The sequence below is a fragment of the Etheostoma spectabile genome, chromosome 3 (assembly GCF_008692095.1).
Source record: "Etheostoma spectabile isolate EspeVRDwgs_2016 chromosome 3, UIUC_Espe_1.0, whole genome shotgun sequence".
In the NCBI taxonomy this organism is placed as follows: Eukaryota; Metazoa; Chordata; class Actinopteri; order Perciformes; family Percidae; genus Etheostoma; species Etheostoma spectabile.
In genome coordinates this window covers 16,657,005-16,676,399 of record NC_045735.1, presented here as the reverse complement: position 1 = coordinate 16,676,399, position 19,395 = coordinate 16,657,005, and the positions used below count along the sequence as shown (strand labels likewise).

The following is a 19,395-nucleotide window of genomic DNA, read 5'->3' as shown; positions in this document are numbered from 1 at the left end:
TTTTATGTGAAGCTTACAGTGAAGGATAATGCAGACATTTTCCAAAAAGGAGAATAGTTTTTACCATCCTGGGTAGACAGCCGTCTAGACAGCAGACCTTTGGCTATTTAATTCTTTTAAACTTGGAGATAAGAGTAGCAGAGGACATATAGCAAACAACGTGCAAAAGACAGCTAAAACAGCTTATATTACAATGACAGAAATGGATAATTGGATTTCTCTCTCTCTCTTTGTTAAATTCTGTTTTTCTTTCCTTCTGTTTCTAAATAACAACCCTAATTGCTAAGTAACTAATTGTAGTAGCACTGCAGGTGCATTCTGGGAGGATAGGGAGCAAATGAGGTGAGGCAAAGACAAGGAGGCATAAATGATGAATGTGAGCCGGCTCCTGGTGGATCTGGACATGCTTCCCTCAGCCCTCAGAGCTGTCTGTGCCACTGCATTAATGATCTGAATGACAGGCAACCCCAATGAAGATGAGAGAGCCTGTTAGTGAGATAAGGAAAGAGAGAGAGGGAGCATACATCCAAACATGTTGACAAAGAGACAGAAAATATCAGATGCATGCAGAGGTACTGCTCTTTCAGTGGAGATGAATGGCACAGAATAAGAATAACAAGCTCAGCACATCTTACTCTCTTATTAAATCAGCAGCATTAGAATTGTTTGCAAATATAAATCCATAAGTCCAGAGAACAGTGTTTTTGTCCATGAATATCAGTGTTTTAGTTATGGTATAGTTATAGTCAGACTTTGATGCTGAATTTAAAAAGGTGCTATTGAATATTGTAGCAGTGTAAATCCTGAAAGTCTTTTTGGAATAAAGTGAGTGATGCATTTACAGTATATTTACATTTCTTTCAGTTCTTGTTGGTGCTCAACCCCAGAAACCCCAGAAACCGGAACTAACAGAAACCTAATGTGTAGGGCTGCATAGATGAATTGATAAGTTGTCAACTATTAAATTAATCTGCGACTATTTTCAATTGATAAATCGGTTTGAATACTTTTTTTATGATGATGATTCCAGCTTCTTAAATGCATTTCTTCACTTTTTACACATATTTCATAATTTTCTGACATTTTATAGACCAATCACCTTATCGATTATTGGAGAAAATCATCTACAGATTTTAGGGCCAGTTGAAGCCCTACTCATGTGTGTCATTCCCTCCCAGTGAAAGGCCTGGTTTGACTAGTATGTAATGTGCAAGACTTATTAAAATGGACGCAAATAAAGCAAGAAGAACAAATCTAACCACAGGTTAAACTAGAAACTACTGAAAAGGAGAAGTGTCTTGAAACAGAACACTGTTTTCAAGACACAGGCGCTCCAACTTGTTCATTATTTTTGACACGCCTTGTCGTCTTGAAATGCTTATGTAGATGATTATTGAATTCATGTATCTATTATTATTCACAGCAGCAACACATTCTTTAGACTGCAAGCTGTACAAACTATTCACACTGTGTGTGGAGCATACTTTTGCCAGTTTGATACTCTGAACATAAGAAAACGTGTGTATGTGTTTGTGTGTGTGCGTGTGTGCGCGTGTGCGCGTGTGTGCGCGTGTGCGCGTGTGTGTGTGTGTGTGTGTGTGTGTGTGTGTGTGTGTGTGTGTGTGTGGTGTGTGTGTGTGTGTGTGTGTGTGAGAGAGAGAAACTGTGAGCTGTGATGGACTGCAAGTAATTAACAAGTGTGCGTAGTACCCTTTAAACCAGCAACATACATAAAGAGCAACATGATCTATGTTAAAATGAAATATTTTAAATAAAAGATGTTTTGAATAGTAATACTGCTTTTGCACCACATACAGTATGTTCTTTAAATAACAAGAAATACAGGCACTGGTGACTCTGCAAGCCTCTTTCTTTTTATACATAATTTACTGCAGATGTAACAAAAACTGCTGTATTTTTTGCACAGTGAGGTCACAATAAAAAGCCTAACTATATTTAATTATTTTACAAGAACTAGTGGAATGGGGGTATCCTTTATTGATCTAAAATGTAGATATGTCATTTAGTGTTATTAGCACAGTGATTTGGATTGACAGTTGTAGGGCTCCTGAGCGGGCTTCTGGATGCGTGTGATAACCAGACGTCCTCCCACCAATGGATGTTTCTCTCTGTTTGTAGGCACAGCTTTAATGAAGAAGCAGACCTGCTAACATTCTTGCAGAAGGGACCCTCTTCAACAAGTATGGGGTCACCATGGAAACCATTTCTCCTCCTGTCTGTCATCAGTAGCCTTTCAGGTAAGAAATACAAATGTCACTGTTCAGAGATGATGGCAAGAAATATTTGTCCAGAATATGTTTAAACACTGATATTAGAAGAAATGGTACAGTACACACTGCAATCTACTGTAATGGCATAGCATATTGTAAATGTGACACAGCTGGGAGATCACCATTTATGGATGTGAGAGGTCACACTTGGAGTGGCGGCATCAACACCTTTGAAAAAAGAATGTTGCATTTAAAGTTGAGTAGAAGTGACGATGTCATGGCTCACTGAACATCCCTATTCTGTTAGGCTTTTGAGTCTCAGAGATTTGACAGAGGTTTCCCTGCCTTTTCAGTGAATGACGTCTAAGATGGCTGTAAACAGCAGGTGCTCTTAGAAAAAGCATCAGCTAGTAACAGGGCCACGTTCCTACTGTAGTTTCATATTTTGAAGATGGAGACAAAGAATCAGCAGGGCTGATTAGCCTGTCGAAGTATTGAGAAATACTTTCTTTTGTTAGTGCCTTAGTGGCCCAGTAGGAATCGAAAACCTCTCCATGGCAGGGCTGTGCTCCATCCACTGAGTTGAGTTTTCTGGTAGAATATCTTTACCGGTGCGATTAGTACTACATGCACAATTTGATGTTCCACATCAAGCGTTTCCCTTGGTCAGTCTGGAGCATGTGTTTGCCGGTCTAATGGAGTCTGCCCTTTTAATAGTTCTTTCAACCCACCAGAGGAGGGTTCATGCACTCTGTGGCTCACCTCGAGCTTTGTTTCTGGGAGTCAAACACAGCGCTGACCTTACTCGTTAAATGGACACGACTGTTTCTTAGGTTTTGCGCCTTCTGTCTAGGGACTGTTAGATTCTGAATCAGTTGTGTATTTATTTTATTTTTTTAAGATTATTTTTTGGGGGCTTTTTCCCTTTATTTCAAAGGGACAGTAGATACACAGCCTACATGCGGCACACACTCGTATGGGTGAGCTAGAGGTCGCCCCAGTTGTGTACATTTTTAGAGGAGAAAGATGTTTTTTATATGTATGTTAAGTATGATGCTTTGGTTAAACAAACTGTCACAATAAGCAGTACCAATCCAAGGACGTAACAAGGTCCTACCTTTGTATTTTGTATTATGAAGATGAACCAAAGTTAATTATTGTAACTTGAGTGCTGGAATGGGTTGTCCAACACTGTCACACTACTGCTCTCCCTGAGGATGCTGGTCTTGGTAAGACAACTACTGCTTTTTATTGGAGTATTTCTGTTGGCCATATTGTGCATTTTGCAATGATTAATTTTCAAGGCTTCTGAATTTCATTGGCATTAGGAATGTTAATGATTAACTGTTATCCAACAATAACAGTTTTGACTGAATAATACTACAATGTTTTTTGCAACTTTTTGTTGCATTGTAAAAGACAAAAACGCTTACCAGTGGTTCCCAAACTGAGGGGCACGTCCCCTGGGGTGCTGCAGCGATGCTAAATATGAACAAATAATGCATGGTTCTGCCATTTGACTGGATAGGACTCAACAACACACACCCAGCCTCGCCAGCCTCGTGGTGCATTCAAAGTTATAGTAAAATACCCTTTTCCCATCCAGTATTTTTTTTTTTTTCATTTAACAGCAATTTATTGCTGACATAAGTTATTATTATTATAAGTTATTGTTATTACATTTTTCCAAAATCATTTAAGTTTGACAATCTTGACAATACATATACAAGAGCTATGTGAAAACATGCCACTATATCTGTGAGCATAGACAGGATAACAATACTGTACAAAAAAACACAAAGCAATAAGAACAACAGCAAAGCTATTTCAGGATGACATCTTTGTTCCAAGATAAGGAGCAGTGTAAGGCGTCTATAGTCAGAGATGGTGTTAGCCACTTCAGCATTATAGAATGATGCATATAGTACTGTGTACTCTAAGAAAGGCCTGTGGTGTTGTTTGCATAAGCACTAGAAATGTTTTTGTAATCTAATCATCGGCATTTTAAACAGTTGTCTTTAAAGTGTAGATCTTGCCTCGCCATTAAGTTTGTGAAAGTGATTTAAGAGAGGCGGGGGGACGTGTACTGTAAAAGAAATGGTGAGGCTACTTGAGGATATCTTTTAAAGATATCTTCACCAGCAATAGACCTCACTGACTGCATAGAACTAGCAGTGTGGTGGATATCAGCACACTTAAGTAAATTGCCGTACTGACAGTTCCCCTTCTGGATTCTTGAAGCAGATCAAGGCTTGATAGAGTACAGTAAAACGACATTCCTCAAGACGCCTTCGTTATCTGGTTGTCACATGTGCACATTGTGCTGCCACCCTCTACAAGTTTAAAGCATAAAGAATCTGTTTAATTTTTTGATCAGCCTTTTAGATTAAAAAAAAAAAGTTTGGTCGTTTAGACCTAATTATGTGCAAACCTATTCAGTCAGTCAGATTCCAGAATGACTCAGAATGATACACAGTCAAGGACATAAAAAGATGTTTTAACTGCAGTGTAACTGCAAAGTCCAATGACTGATCTTTTCAGACGAACACAGGCACTTATCAGGTCTCTCAGGCACACCTGCTGCGGGTGTCTGTCTGATTGATATGAACAGCAACGGCCACGGCGTCCAAAGTACAGTAGGGGCTGTCGTTGCAAACCCCATGGGCAGAGAAATGGGAAAACTAAAGGAAAAATCAACACACTCCATCCCAAAGGCTTCCCAAAATCTACTGGAGGACTGGACAAATAATAGACCCCAGGTACGGTATAGTATTAGTGTTGTTATGAGTATGTTATAACTATATCTATATAAATGTAAATGGTCTGTTCTCATGTAGCGCTTTTCTAGTCTTAACGACTACTCAAAGCTCTTTTCCATAGTACAGGACCATTCACCATTCACACACATTCATACACTGCGGCCGAGGCTGCCGTACAAGGTGCCACCTGCTCATCAGATACACACTCACACACATTAACACTCTGATCTAGGGCCAGGGATCGAATCACCAACCTTCCCTTTACCATCTCCAACAGAAACCACTGTTCCCAACCTGCTCCGAACAGCTCTGTTGTAGTCCAGCTTTTACTTCAGAGACAAACGTACGTCACTTTGTAACACACGTTATAATGCTCACTTAGCTACTAGCATGGCATGCCCTCACACTCTGCTTCTGACTGGCTAGTAGTCCTTACCTAGGTACTGTCAGGGCCCTCATACTCTGCTCCTGACTGGCTAGTAGTCCTTACCTAGATACTGTCAGGGCCCTCATACTCTGCTTCTGACTGGCTAGTAGTCCTTACCTAGGTACTGTCAGGACCCTCATACTCTGCTTCTGACTGGCTAGTAGTCCTTACCTAGGTACTGTCAGGGCCCTCATACTCTGCTTCTGACTGGCTAGTAGTCCTTACCTAGGTACTGTCAGGGCCCTCATACTCTGCTTCTGACTGGCTAGTAGTCCTTACCTAGGTACTGTCAGGGCCCTCATACTCTGCTTCTGACTGGCTAGTAGTCCTTACCTATCTACTGAGCATGTGCGACTCCCAACAAAGATTGAACAGAAGTGAGATGTCTCACTCTGTAGCAAAAACAGAGAGCTCAACACACAGGGTGAAAAGAGGAGCTGCAGCAATGTGCAGAACACCAAAAGTATGATGTTTTTTGAAAATGAAACCACGTAAACCTATTCTGGTAAAACCTCTAAATACATTTATGAACCTGAAAATGAGCAGAATATGAGCACTTTAAACTAGTTCAAGAGTTCTAAACAGGGACTTTGTGGTTTGTGCAGTTAATGTGTTTCAGTTGAGTAAATTCTGTCTATTGATTTTTTATCTCAGCATTTGGTTCTGTGGTACCTTGGGTGCATGAAGTTGACAGAGTTTACTCCGCTTGTTCATTATCGGTGTCTCAGCCCTCTGTTGCTACATTAACTTCTGCTGTCTTACTGCTTTGCAAAGTATTTGCCTTTCAGTAAAAGGGGTCGTCTCTTTCTCAAAGGCCTTATAGGGTTTTATTATGGGATTGATTTTTCCACCTTTACAATTCATTCTCATGTGGAGAGTAATGTCTTCTTTTATTATCAAGACTGCCATTTCAGCCACCAGAGGTAAAAAAAAGAAGTAGATTTTCTGGAACACAAACTAAATATTCCAAGTTTCAGACAAATTTATTACAAGCTCATGTTTTTTTTTAATGTTTGTAAACCTACCTGCCGCTCTCATTGTTGAACACTATTGCCGATTAAAATGTATCTTTTTAAAGACGAGTTTATCTATTATTATTTTTTATGTTACGCTAAGTAAAGTTTATTCATGTCATATCAGTCTAATGAAATAGCAGCAGTGTTTCCCACATTATAATGGCCAATGGATTGTTTTTTTATGGAGAGTTGTTCATTTTACCAAACTATTACTTTACAACACTTGCTACTAATGTTGGAGCTTAGGTAAAAGTTGAGGTTTTCCAAAAAACAGCACTTAGAGATGAGTATGCTTTTAGAGCTCACAACTGTCAAAAATATGTCAAGATTTAGTAAAAATGTTGCACTTGAAACTAGTTTTCAGTAATATCAGCAACATGAGCCTTGATCAGCCACTCCCAGAGGTGTGAGGCAGTCTTTGTCTATTATGGTACTTTTGACAGGATGGCTTGTGTAATGGATTATTGAGCTACTGTTCTTTCTAAATATTCTGAAAAACACTCACTTTGAAGACAACCATTCCCCTGTTCTATTTTATTTTCCTATCTACCTGTCTCCACTGCCCAGTCCTCATTCGTTGCATAGATATTAAAATCATGCAGTTGCAAAGAGGGCAGCACAATTAGATTTCTCTCATGTTTAAAAGTGGGCTGGGCAGGCATGATATTGGGGGCCATTTCTTTCCTCCCCCCCTCCAATCTGCCTCTGATTGAAATACATTGCCTGGAGTGTTAAATGTGGAATGGTAATTCAACTGTTCCTCAGCTAACTCTGAGTTCTCTCAATATTAAATGTGTGTTGTTGGGAATATATATGTGTAGTGCTGTATAAGTGATGCATGAAGTCATTTTCACCAAGGGCAAAAGAGTCGTGCACCAGAAATATAGTTGCATGTGTGGAAATGGATGAGTATCTGCATGCACTACACAGCTTGACCATGCAATGAATATATTGCTGCCAATGTATAGGCTACCTTTAAACATTAAAATACAGAGCTTTGTTAAAAGTCACTCCAAGCAAGAGAGGTTAATGCCCCAACACGCCAGTACCCAAAATAATATAGTGGATACCTAAAACAACAATCCATAGCTGTAGGTTACTATATTTGTGTGTACAAATACACACCCTTTGGGATTTCCATTTGGGTCCCACCATCAGGGACTAATGGACATTGCTCCAACTGGCAGGAGAACCAGAGCTGTGACAGCCTCTCTTACACTCACAACTTGAGCCAAGGAAATGAAAAAAGGAAAGGAAAAAAAGTAATAGTTGATTTCTGTAAGCATGATAATTTGGGGTAAACATTCAACTCTTCAATTATATTTGTTGTGTACAGTGACTTAAACTACAATCAGTACCCGGGAACTGAATTTGGCATTTCAGAGTACACAGATCTACATTGAGCCTATGCGCTGAAAAAAATGTAGCCTTGCTTAGGGCCGCAACAAACTATTATTTTCATATTCGATTATTTTCTCGATTAGTTGTTTGTTATAAAATGTCAAAAGGGTGGAAAATGTGGATCAGTGTTTCCCAAAAAGCCTGAGATGACGTGCTCAAATGTCTTGCTTTGTCCACAACTCAAAGATATTCCTTTTACTGTCACAGAGGAGAGAAGAAACTAGAACATATTCACATATAACAAACAAAAAGTGACTCAAACAGATTAATTGATTGACCAAATAGATGGCTATTTATTTAATAGTTGACAACCACTAATTGATTAATTTTTGCGGTTCTAGTCTAGCTGTCACGTTCCACATAGTCTTAAGCCAAGTGCAAAAGGTTGTTGACAAACCTACGTCACTTTGTAACATACGTTATAATGCTTGCCTAGCTGCTAGCATGGCATGCCCTCATACTCTGCTTCTGACTGGCTAGTAGTCCTTACCTAGGTACTGTCAGGGCCTTCATACTCTGCTTCTGACTGGCTAGTAGTCCTTACCTAGGTACTGTCAGGGCCCTCATACTCTGCTTCTGACTGGCTAGTAGTCCTTACCTAGGTACTGTCAGGGCCCTCATACTCTGCTTCTGACTGGCTAGTAGTCCTTACCTAGGTACTGTCAGGACCCTCATACTCTGCTTCTGACTGGCTAGTAGTCCTTACCTAGATACTGTCAGGGCCCTCATACTCTGCTTCTGACTGGCTAGTAGTCCTTACCTAGGTACTGTCAGGGCCCTCATACTCTGCTTCTGACTGGCTAGTAGTCCTTACCTAGGTACTGTCAGGGCCCTCATACTCTGCTTCTGACTGGCTAGTAGTCCTTACCTAGGTACTGTCAGGACCCTCATACTCTGCTTCTGACTGGCTAGTAGTCCTTACCTAGGTACTGTCAGGACCCTCATACTCTGCTTCTGACTGGCTAGTAGTCCTTACCTAGATACTGTCAGGGCCCTCATACTCTGCTTCTGACTGGCTAGTAGTCCTTACCTAGGTACTGTCAGGGCCCTCATACTCTGCTTCTGACTGGCTAGTAGTCCTTACCCAGGTACTGTCAGGGCCGTCATACTCTGCTTCTGACTGGCTAGTAGTCCTTACCTAGGTACTGTGGTTCTGTAGCTAAAACAGAGAGCTCAACATGCAAATGTAAATGTGCTGTATTTATACAGCGCTTTTCCAGTCTTAACAACTGCTCAAAGCGCTTTTACATCATACAGGAAACATTTACCATTCACTCACATTCATACACTGTGGCCGGGGCTGCCGTACAAGGTGCCACCTGCTCATCAGATAAACATTGATACACATTCACACTCCGATGCACAGTACCTGGGGAAACTCGGGGTACAGCCGCCCCATGAGGTACTGCAGGGTGAAAACAACTACAAACAAACAAAATCTTTTTTTGTTTGTTTTTTAAACCATGTAAACCAATTTTTATATAACCTCTAAACACAACTATGAACCTGAAAATTAGCATGATATGAGCACTTTAAAATTGTAGATACAGAAAAACATGTGACATCCAATTTTGTGTCACGCCACTGTAGAATTATGTCGCACCTCCAATATGACCATTGCATTTAAAGAATGAATCTTTGGTAACACAGCATGCTGTATAGAGACACCCAGTCTTCCCATCAAGAGGCATGACAACCTAATACCATACATCATACTGCAGCTTCATTGTTAATCTGGCAAGGTTGAAGCAACTCATACAATTACCATAGTACACCAAGGATCAGGAAAAAGACGGGGTTTTAGTAAGTAGTCTGCCGGGATAGGAGGTGAGGTGAGGTTGCATATGATGTATGGATTGTTCTATCTGTAATGATATTCCGCTGAATAAATGGTCTCAAGCATAATCAGCTTCAGTCAATATAATCTCCCTGTGAAGGTCTTCATTAATCTTACATGCTATGGCTAATCATGTCTATCTACTTGATTCCCCATGAGCGTCTCACCTACTTACATTATGTTATTCTAATTAATTTTTAGCAGCGCGGCCGTCCAGGGGCTGCAGACAAGCCCAAGACTCGCACGTTGTCTCCTGTGCTGTGCCAACCCAGGTCACTGGGTTATACAAGTAGATCTAATCCAAGAAGATGAGTTCCTCACTGTTTCCCCAGGTCTGCCCTCTGTTCACTTAAAACATGTCATCTTCCCTTAGCCTCACCTTATTTCAAAGACAAGTAAGTCTCCTCAGGTGGTCAAACTTTATGAAAACCTAGACTTTATTTAACGCTGAATTTCTATAGTATACCAAAAGGTCATTTCCATTGAAGTAAACCTACAGTCTAACATAAGTATGATAATAAGGACAAGGTACAACAGGATCGTTTGGCTTTTTGTTCTTTGTTCAGTATAAAATGGCCCTTGTCTCCGTTGGTGATGTTATCATGAAAGGTGGTGTTGAGACCTGAAACGATCACCGATGGCATTGCTCTAGAGCTCCCTAAATGCAGCAGGTGCAGCCCTGTCTACAACAATGAGTGTGTCGGATGTTGCACCCTCTGAAAGATAGGGATCAGTAGGGTCTGCAGGGGTCATTGCTTTTATCAGATGAACGTGGCAGCTGACAAGAGCAAGTGCTTCACAAGAGTCTGCTTCACGAGTCAAACAAACAAAAGAGGCTTTTTTCAGTATGCCGTATTTGTCAGGGTTTAGCCCCAGTCTGGAATGTTATTTTTTAGGTAAAAAGGAAATTGACCTTTATAACTTACAGTTTTACAGAACAATGTGCAAAATTTACATGCCCTTATTGACAGAATATCCCTGTAAATGTATGTGTATCCATGTGTATGCTAACACGTACAGTATAAAATAATTGACTTGTCATTATATATATTATTTATCCACAAATGGGAATAAACATCCATTAACACTTAGAATTCTGTGTTTTTTTATAATACTCCCTACATTTACATTTGGGTGCACACTGAAAGGCTTTTACTTTTGAGTATTGTCATTGACGAAACCATACCCAACCAAAAACATACTCATATTTATTCACAATTTGATGTTATGTCACAAAACTCAATCACCATGGCCATATTCTTAAATTGGGGTCATCCTTGTAGTAAGATTTGTTATTGGCTTGCATCCATCAAGTATAAAGCTATATCAAGTATATAGCATATATAATATCCAATAAAACACCTTTCACCTCCACTGACATTAAGTCACATTAAGATAAGCTTTTATTGATCCCCAGAGGGGGAATTCTGAATTGATATTAAGTAGTATGGGAATATTAGAAAGACCTTCTTCTTTTTTTTTTTTTTTTTTACATTATATGCAGGCACATGCACAATTAAGTAGCACATCAGAAATACATCTTTGAAAACCATCACTGAGTCAAATCAACCCCTCTCTGACACTATGCAAACACAACTGAATGTATCAGGATTGTGACAACCACATAACCATAATCATATCACAGAACAGTAAAGCTTGGATCCATTGCTTTGATTATGTCACAAATGCACACTGATATATTAAACACTCCTGTAGATTCTTTACGGCTTTGGCCCGGTCTAAATCTGCAAGAGATTGCTTTAATGCTGCATCCCAGTGTGTTATTAATAGGTTGTTTGTATCATCCTCTACTATTTTATCCAATTTACTTCTCCGTGTCCAGTATTACTTTGGGCTGGGCATCTCCAGGTATCAATTTGAGTTTGATTCAGGATGCAATAATTTAATCAGAAAACATTTATTTGTATTAATGGAAGAGAGTCTTTGATTTCCATTCGTTACTGTACAGTTTAAACACATTCACAGTAACATAATCATTATTCTCAATCAAACATGTAATTTAATAAATGTACTTATATTATAATTCCTTACCATGACAGCAGTATGCCAACTGGCCTTGAGATTATATGGCATGTTTATATCTTCCATTTAGTACTGTAAGAGAAAGAATCCTTTTGTCCCGACGTGGTATTTCAAACCTTTACTAAACGCAGTGAGTGCAGCTGTCATCTTTGAAAAGATCTACTTATGTTATGACAAGCTGTTTCCTTGTCATCTCTCGCTGCTTTTCTCAAGCACACTGGAGAGAGATGCAGGGTTTGCTGTCACATATTCACAGTGCCTGCAATGGGCCCATACTCAGCAGTACTCACTAGTACTGCCGGCACATCTGATTTGTGTCCACATTAGTACCCTTACTTCTAATTTTTATTACCAGTGTTATTAATAGGCTGATATCATAGACTGTATGTACAGTCTGGTATTTATAACAAAATTGTATATATTTCCTGATGTAATGGGAAAAACCAAGCAGTTCTTTGTAACATCAAACATTTAGCACCCCTATATTGGCCGATGGAATGATCCTTTGTTTCATAAGCACATTTTCAGACACTGACGATTCAACCGTGAGATTGGCAGTCTAATCGGGCTCCTTAGATCGAATAATCAAACCTACAAGATATACTTATAAATATATCAAAAACACATGCGTTGATGATGTTATGCAATTCATTCAATTCAGGCATTGTATATATATGGGTGCAATAAACTGACTAAAGTCCAGTGGGCAGCTGCTGTGGGAGAAACAGGATGATTAGTGGGACCGGTGTAAGCCCCACAGTCCAGATGTGCATGGCAGCCCTGGGAAATTTGTATGGAGGACAATAAATGTGGAGTACACTAAATATTTAACATGATTAATCACTCCTTCCTTGATGATACACATGGTTAAATTAAGTTAAACTAAACAAGATATAGCTTGCATCACATTTATTATGTTCAATCAATAACCTTGTTACCTCCCCCATTATCTGCTAAATATGACGTCACCGTTAGATGGAGGCAAGTTGGCAACTGACGCTTTGGTTGAATTTGGAGTATCATGTGTGAGAATGTATCAATTTTCATAACCCTCCGTTGTTTGGCTGCTGTAATTTACTGTACATTTTCAAAAATCCTCACTGAATGGACCTAGACGTGGGACAAAACTGGCTAAGCAGAATTGCCTTAGAGGCTTATAAAGCTCAGGAAGTCTACGTTGCCATAACATAAATTGTGCCATAATTTGTAATGAAAAAAGTACATCTGGACAAATCAATAAACATATCCAAAAGGATAACAATAGCTGCAATAAAGAGGCATTATACAAAGAAAGAAATGTCATAAATCAGTGAATACACAGACTAATTAGATATAAGGAAACCAAGCATTCTGCAAAACCTTTGTTCAGCATCTTCAAATTTGAGATAAATGAATGTCGGCCATAACAAAATATACAGTACTAACATAGCTGCTCCTACGTCTACATGTTATGATTAAGGTGGGATTCAGCGATGCATCCAGCTGTCAAAGGGAACAGTGCAAGGCTCTGCATTGTTTAACCAACCGTGGTACCACAAGCAGGGGTACTGTGGTTTACACCTCAATTGAGCTGATTCTCATCCAGATACTTATTTAACTTACTACCAACCACAATACCTTTAATTTTAAACAGAGTTCCATATTCTGCTTCTCCCAGTATGTAATACAGTAATTGCCCACTCTCCATTTGTAGATAGGAGTATTTTTGCAGCTGACAAGTCCCCAGGGGCATGCAATTATTTCTCCGTTTTTGCAGTTCTTTTATAGCAGTAGATCATGTTGTGCAAAACACTTTTGCCCCCCTTTGCAGAACTCTGATTAGACTCTTGCTGAGTTTAAAGCATTTAGTCCTTAGCATTTTTCTTTAAGCATTATATCCAAACAGTTCCATATCAACAGTGATTTCAGCTTTTTGTTTTAGCTGTATTGTATAGTCGCTTTATAAAATATGTATTGATTTTGTGTGAAATTTTGACTTGTTACATTTATTGTACCAACAAAGACAACAGATTGGCACATTACCCTACATAAAGTGACTTGAATTCCTCAAAAGAAAGTCGTAGGAGACTACAGTGACAGCAATGACTAGTGACAGCCTCAAGTGTAGTTTACATTTCAGAGAGGATATTATTCTGAACCTCCATGGACTTTTACTCTAAAGGACGCTGTTTCTCTCTTGTTCTGTTACACTGACACCATTAAATGGGAGACTTTGATGACTGTGATTTTCAGAATAATGCAGAGTATGTGTTGTAGCGTGTAAGAAGTGAATTTATAAGTGCCTTTACACGTAACCTTTAATGGTGACTACTGTAAATGCTAGATGCTCCAGAAAAAGACTGACTTGGTTGGAAGCCAAAGGGGAAAGACTCCTAACATCGTATTAGGAACAGAGAATAAAGAGGTTTTCACATAAGAAGTTTATGTATTTATTGGTAATTTCTCTTCTTGGGCAATGATTTGGAAATAGATTTTTACCTAGATATTAGGCTTAATGTAGAAGTGATGCCTGGTTGTGGATTTTTCTTCCGATGTCTACTACATCACAGATACAATGCCAATGCTTTTTAGCAGTAGTTGTATTTTCTGCATTCTAGGTTTTTCCTTCTATTCTGCTCAGAGCAGTCTCTGAATGGTGACACCTTATTCTGCTGTCTCTACTCTTTGTTATTGTTCACTACGGTTCCTGTCTTGCAGAACACTAGCAAATTATTCCTTTTTACAGTAGCATGGGAAACTGATGCATGCTCATCCGTTTTATAGAGGAGGATAACACAGAGAATATTACTAAAAATTACAGACACGTTTGTAATCTTTCTCTCTTTGATTTGACTGGAATAATCAAAGATACTTTTCCAAATATTCATCCAATACATTGTTTTTCAGTCCAGATTTGAGTCACATTTAGGAGCAGATACAGCGGTTTACTCAGTTATGACTATAGTCAAGTTTCTTTATACAGGCCGATATCACAAATCATATATTTGCCTCAAGTGGCTTTACAATCTGTACAGTATACAATACCTCTTACGTGTCCACAGGCCGTGTAATTTACAAGCTTCCCATATCGATGTAAACAGTCAAGCAATGCATTCTGATAGCGCCGCGGCGACTTTCAAGGGACGGGGCATCAAGTTGCCCGCTCCTCAAATGCAAAAAGTTGACGTGCAGGCTACTTTTTGCAAAACTCACGAAAATGTTTTAAACTGACCGTTGTAGATCTGAAATGCAGACCGATTCAGCGACTGCACATATCGAAAAATGTTTTCAGAATCAAATTTTAGTGACTTATTTTCGTAAACTAAGCGAAAATAGCCAAACGAGCCACCACATTGGTCTGTCTTAAAATCCACGAGCAGACAGCCCAGCGAGTGAAGCGTTTGTCCAATCAGGAGCAGCCATCGCAGTTATCTAAGGGTGTAGCCTGTTGCCTTTGCTTGTCAGTGGCACTGTGCCACTGGACACGTACTGTAGCCCCTCGCTTCGGTACGGGAAAAAACCTTTAATGTGGAAAAAATGGAGGAAACCTCAGGAAGGGCAGCAGAAGAGGGATCTCTCTCCCAGGATGAACACACATGCACTAGATGTGTTTGTACATTATAAAGTTACAGTTTTTTTGATACAACTCCTCACTGTGTTTCACCCTTTTTTCCCCAGACTTTGCAAGAGCTGTTGCAGCCCGGCCTATATCATATGCAGCTGTGTTACGGATGAAAGCAGACAGCTCGTCAGTGCTCAACTCACACAGCAGACCTCGACAACACCACAGGGGTGGGCTGGTGACTACTGACTGGCCTGCTTTCTCCGGTCATCCCCTTTCAGCCCTGAGTCTGCTCAGCTCTCAGGAGGACTACAGGAGTGAAGGTAAACCTAAAGGTGTGCTCCATCCACACTCTTTGTTTGCTCTTGTCTGAAACAAAAAAAAATTTTACTTTTTGGTTTGTTAAAGTTCATTCACACTTACAAACACATTGTGCATACATGTAAAGTAAACCTCACAAATAGCTCACTAATAGTACTTCAATAGTAATTTCAATCGCAGATTTAGCAAAGGATAGTGAACACTTAAGTACACTTTGACATAATATGCCCACTGTTTATTCAAGAAAACGGGAAAAGGAAGCGGAATGTGATTATATGTGACGAGTGGTTTGCCTTCGGTTTATTTTGTGACGAGTTATTGTTGTTATTGTTTGCTATCAAATGTCAGCATCTGCCTTCTTCTGCCAAGAGAGCTTGGAGCGCGAAAAATTATGGTTCCGTTGAGTGGATAGTAGGCTTAAAGAGGAATTGATACACTGTGTTGCCTGGTTGTGGATTTTTCTTCAGATATGTAGCACATCACAAATACTATGCCAAAGTTTTTTCAAGAGTACATGTATTTTCTGCAGACTTTAGGAAATGCATTCTAGGTTTGCCCTGCTGCTCTGCTCTGCATCTGCTGCCTTCTGCCAAGAGAGCATTGCATTTTTGTGTAATGTCCCCATAATAAGTCCTGGATTACATTATCAGTTCTGATGGAGTGCCTTGTACTCCCATGATACTCTGACCTGAATTTTTTCAGGTAGTCTTACTGCGAGTTTCACTTGAGTTTAGATGACATTGTTCCTACCTGCCAAAAATGAACCAAAATAAAAGAGTGGGCACCCCAAAACACAAACACTTCAAACTTATTTGGTCTGAATGCACTCTGCTGTCTGTGCTCTGTGCCAACAGTCTGCCATCTCTGGTCTCCCTTCATGTGTGCAGGATTCCTGCCTGTTTAGATTGGGTCTGGAAATGAATCTTACCTATCCATCATCACTGTGCATGGTCTGCAGTGACCAGGGTCATGCCCTTTGTGAAATTGAAGTTGGATCATGGCAATATCCAGCTCTCTCTGTGTTCCTGTCAGTATAGAAACTATAGATATGATGGATATCTTTGTCAAAAGGTAAGATCTACTATCCCCAACACAGCATGGAAGCACACTGTCATAAATCTACATGGGTCACTTGCTTACATCCTGACTTACAGTATGAGTGATTCTAGATGATATAATGACACATTGATGCTTGGATATATGATTAATTACATCATGCTTATTGCATCTGGAGTGCTTAATTATCGTAATGGAAATCTGAAGTAGCTGCTGAATTGGCAGAAAGGATCTTTGGGAGTAATGAGTTTGTCACATTAAAAACAGGCAGAAAATAGGAATAACATTAAAAAAAAATCTTTCTTTCTGTTTTTTCTTCCCTATTTCTTTCTTTGCGCCTCTGTGTCAGTCTTTGTTACTTTCTGACAGCATTATCACTATGTAGCCATAAAATGACTTACATATCTATTACCAAGGTGAGAGTAATGTCTCTCCGTTGTCAATGGTGACAACAGCATTATACCATTGCACTGGATTGATGTGCTGTGGATGAAATGGATGCCAAAAAGTAATACACCTTTGGGAGCTTAGGGGGAATATTGCTTTTTTTGGCTCTGTGACTGACAGATGGCCATGGCACTTGAAGTTGAGTGATTTATACAACTTCTATGCTTGAGTATGTACGTGTGTATTTCATACACACACAACCACAACATGTGTCCTTCAGCAATAAAAAAAATATTTAATCCATCTCTTTTTTTAAATAATCACAAAATATATTGGACACATGTAGGTGGACACAGCTCCAGTGATTAAGCAACAAGATGTCCTATAAAAAACTGAAATTTACAAGTAACTTTGTCAGTGCTGTTCATTTACTGTACTTGTTGGGACACCTCCGTGACTATCCCTAATAAGATGTCTGTGCTTTAATTGTCCATTTATTAACTATTTTGATGTCAATCTAGTCAAGTATCTAAGTATACTGTAAGTTATTACTGATTTAGATCAGGTACAACTGCCAAACAGAAGTACTGTGCAGTCAGGAGAGATTGGCTTTGTGCTCCAGTACACTGGATTTAAAAGGAAACAATAAACTTTCAGCTTTATTTTGAAGGTGTTTACAGTCACATCAGATGAACATAAGGGAATTGTTGCCCTTCTTTATGCTTCATCCCCCGATTTCAGGGTGAATAAACAAATTGAAAATGTAACATGAAGCGGAAATAAACATCATCATATTCAGACATGTAGTTCTTAGCAGTTAACGGCATTAGCAGACATTTGGCATCTTCCAGTTGATGCTCTGCTGGGCCTTGGTAGCACCTGAACTCGTTACTCATTACAACTTTAACCATATTGTTTCCTTTGGAATATAAATAATTTTATCATACATCATGGCCCGGTCCACAATCTTAACAGTGGCAGATGGAGCACACTGGTATTTGGTTACTTATGAACTGTATATGCATGGAGAGACAGAGAGCTGTATAGAGGAATTTAGAAATCCAGTGCTGTTTGTTAGTGTTAGAAAAAAGCACTGAATTGCTTTGCTTCATATGCACAGCAAGGTTTGCAACTTAATATCGGCTCATTTTCCTCCACTGATTAGGGTGTTATTTCAAAAGCTTTTTATTTCCCTGTAGAGCAGTAAATTGCTGACAAAGGGTTAGTGAGATTATACATACCCTGAGAAAAAAAGCCAAGATTCTTTGTTTGTCATCAGATCATCATCAGCCCTAAATAGTAAGAAGTACTCCAGACTGGTGACTTGCAGTGTTATATTATTTATGCATCGGATCAAATTTAATGTCAACCAAACCTAAATGCTTGATATAATGACGTCTCATGAAAAAAACAACATGAAAATCTACTTACTGTCAGATATTCAGCTGCTGTATGGTGCCGTCACAAACACGGCACATCATTAACTCTCCGTTTACTGGGCTTATGTTCTTCATAAATCCATTAATCTCATAGAGAAACAGTTCTACTGACGAGCACACGATTCAGCCGTCTTCTGTAGGGTCTGTGATCATGAGACGCAATATACCTCCAAAACTTTCTACAATAAGTGCATCACTTCTGTGTTAACAGAAGGCTAGATCAAAGAGAAGAGCACTCTGAAGGAATAAAAGACAATCGCAACAGGGACTGCCAGGCAGAAAATACTCGTCCAGCAGGCACATCGATACGTGGGCGTGTTTGTGTCGACAAGAGTTCAAGTCTTACATGTTTTAAATCACCAACTGGAGCAGCTTAGATCAAGAAATAGCAAGGCAAGGCAAGGCAAGGCAGCTTTATTTGTATAGCACATTTCAGCAACAAGGCAATTCAAAGTGCTTTACACAAAATCAGTTAAACAGATAAAACACAAGTAAAACAGTTAAAAATCACAAGCATTAAAAACCGTAAAACACATGAATAGACAGTTAAAACACAAGAGAAACATAAAACACAAGAATAAATTTACAGTGCAGCATAAGAAATTTAAAGAAATGATTAGTCATTTAAGAAAGGCAGCATCAATAGAAAGGTCTTCAGCCTTGATTTAAAGAACTGAGAGTAGCAGCGGATCTACAGGTTTCTGGGAGTTTATTCCAGATATGAGGAGCATAGAAACTGAAAGCTGCTTCACCCTGTTTAGTTCTGACTCTGGGGACAGAAAGCAGACCTGTCCCAGATGACCTGAGAGGTCTGGGTGGTTCATAGTGTAGTAGCAGATCAGCAATATATTTTGGACCTAAACCGTTAAGTGATTTATAAACTAGCAAGAGTACTTTGAAATCAATTCTTTGAGACACAGGAAGCCAGTGTAAAGAC

General features: G+C 39.4%; 1 protein-coding gene across 2 annotated transcripts in view; it reads left to right on the top strand.

Moving 5' to 3' along the window:
• The window catches only part of cntn5 (contactin 5), a 117,044-nt gene that overhangs the window by 31,418 nt on the left and 66,231 nt on the right, over positions 1–19,395 (top strand). For both annotated transcript variants that reach the window (XM_032509553.1, XM_032509562.1), the window contains 2 exons: positions 2,140–2,258; positions 15,372–15,578. In XM_032509553.1, the coding sequence (XP_032365444.1) occupies positions 2,204–2,258; positions 15,372–15,578 (262 nt within the window). In that variant the 5' untranslated portion in view covers positions 2,140–2,203. The remainder of the gene's footprint in view (positions 1–2,139; positions 2,259–15,371; positions 15,579–19,395) is intronic.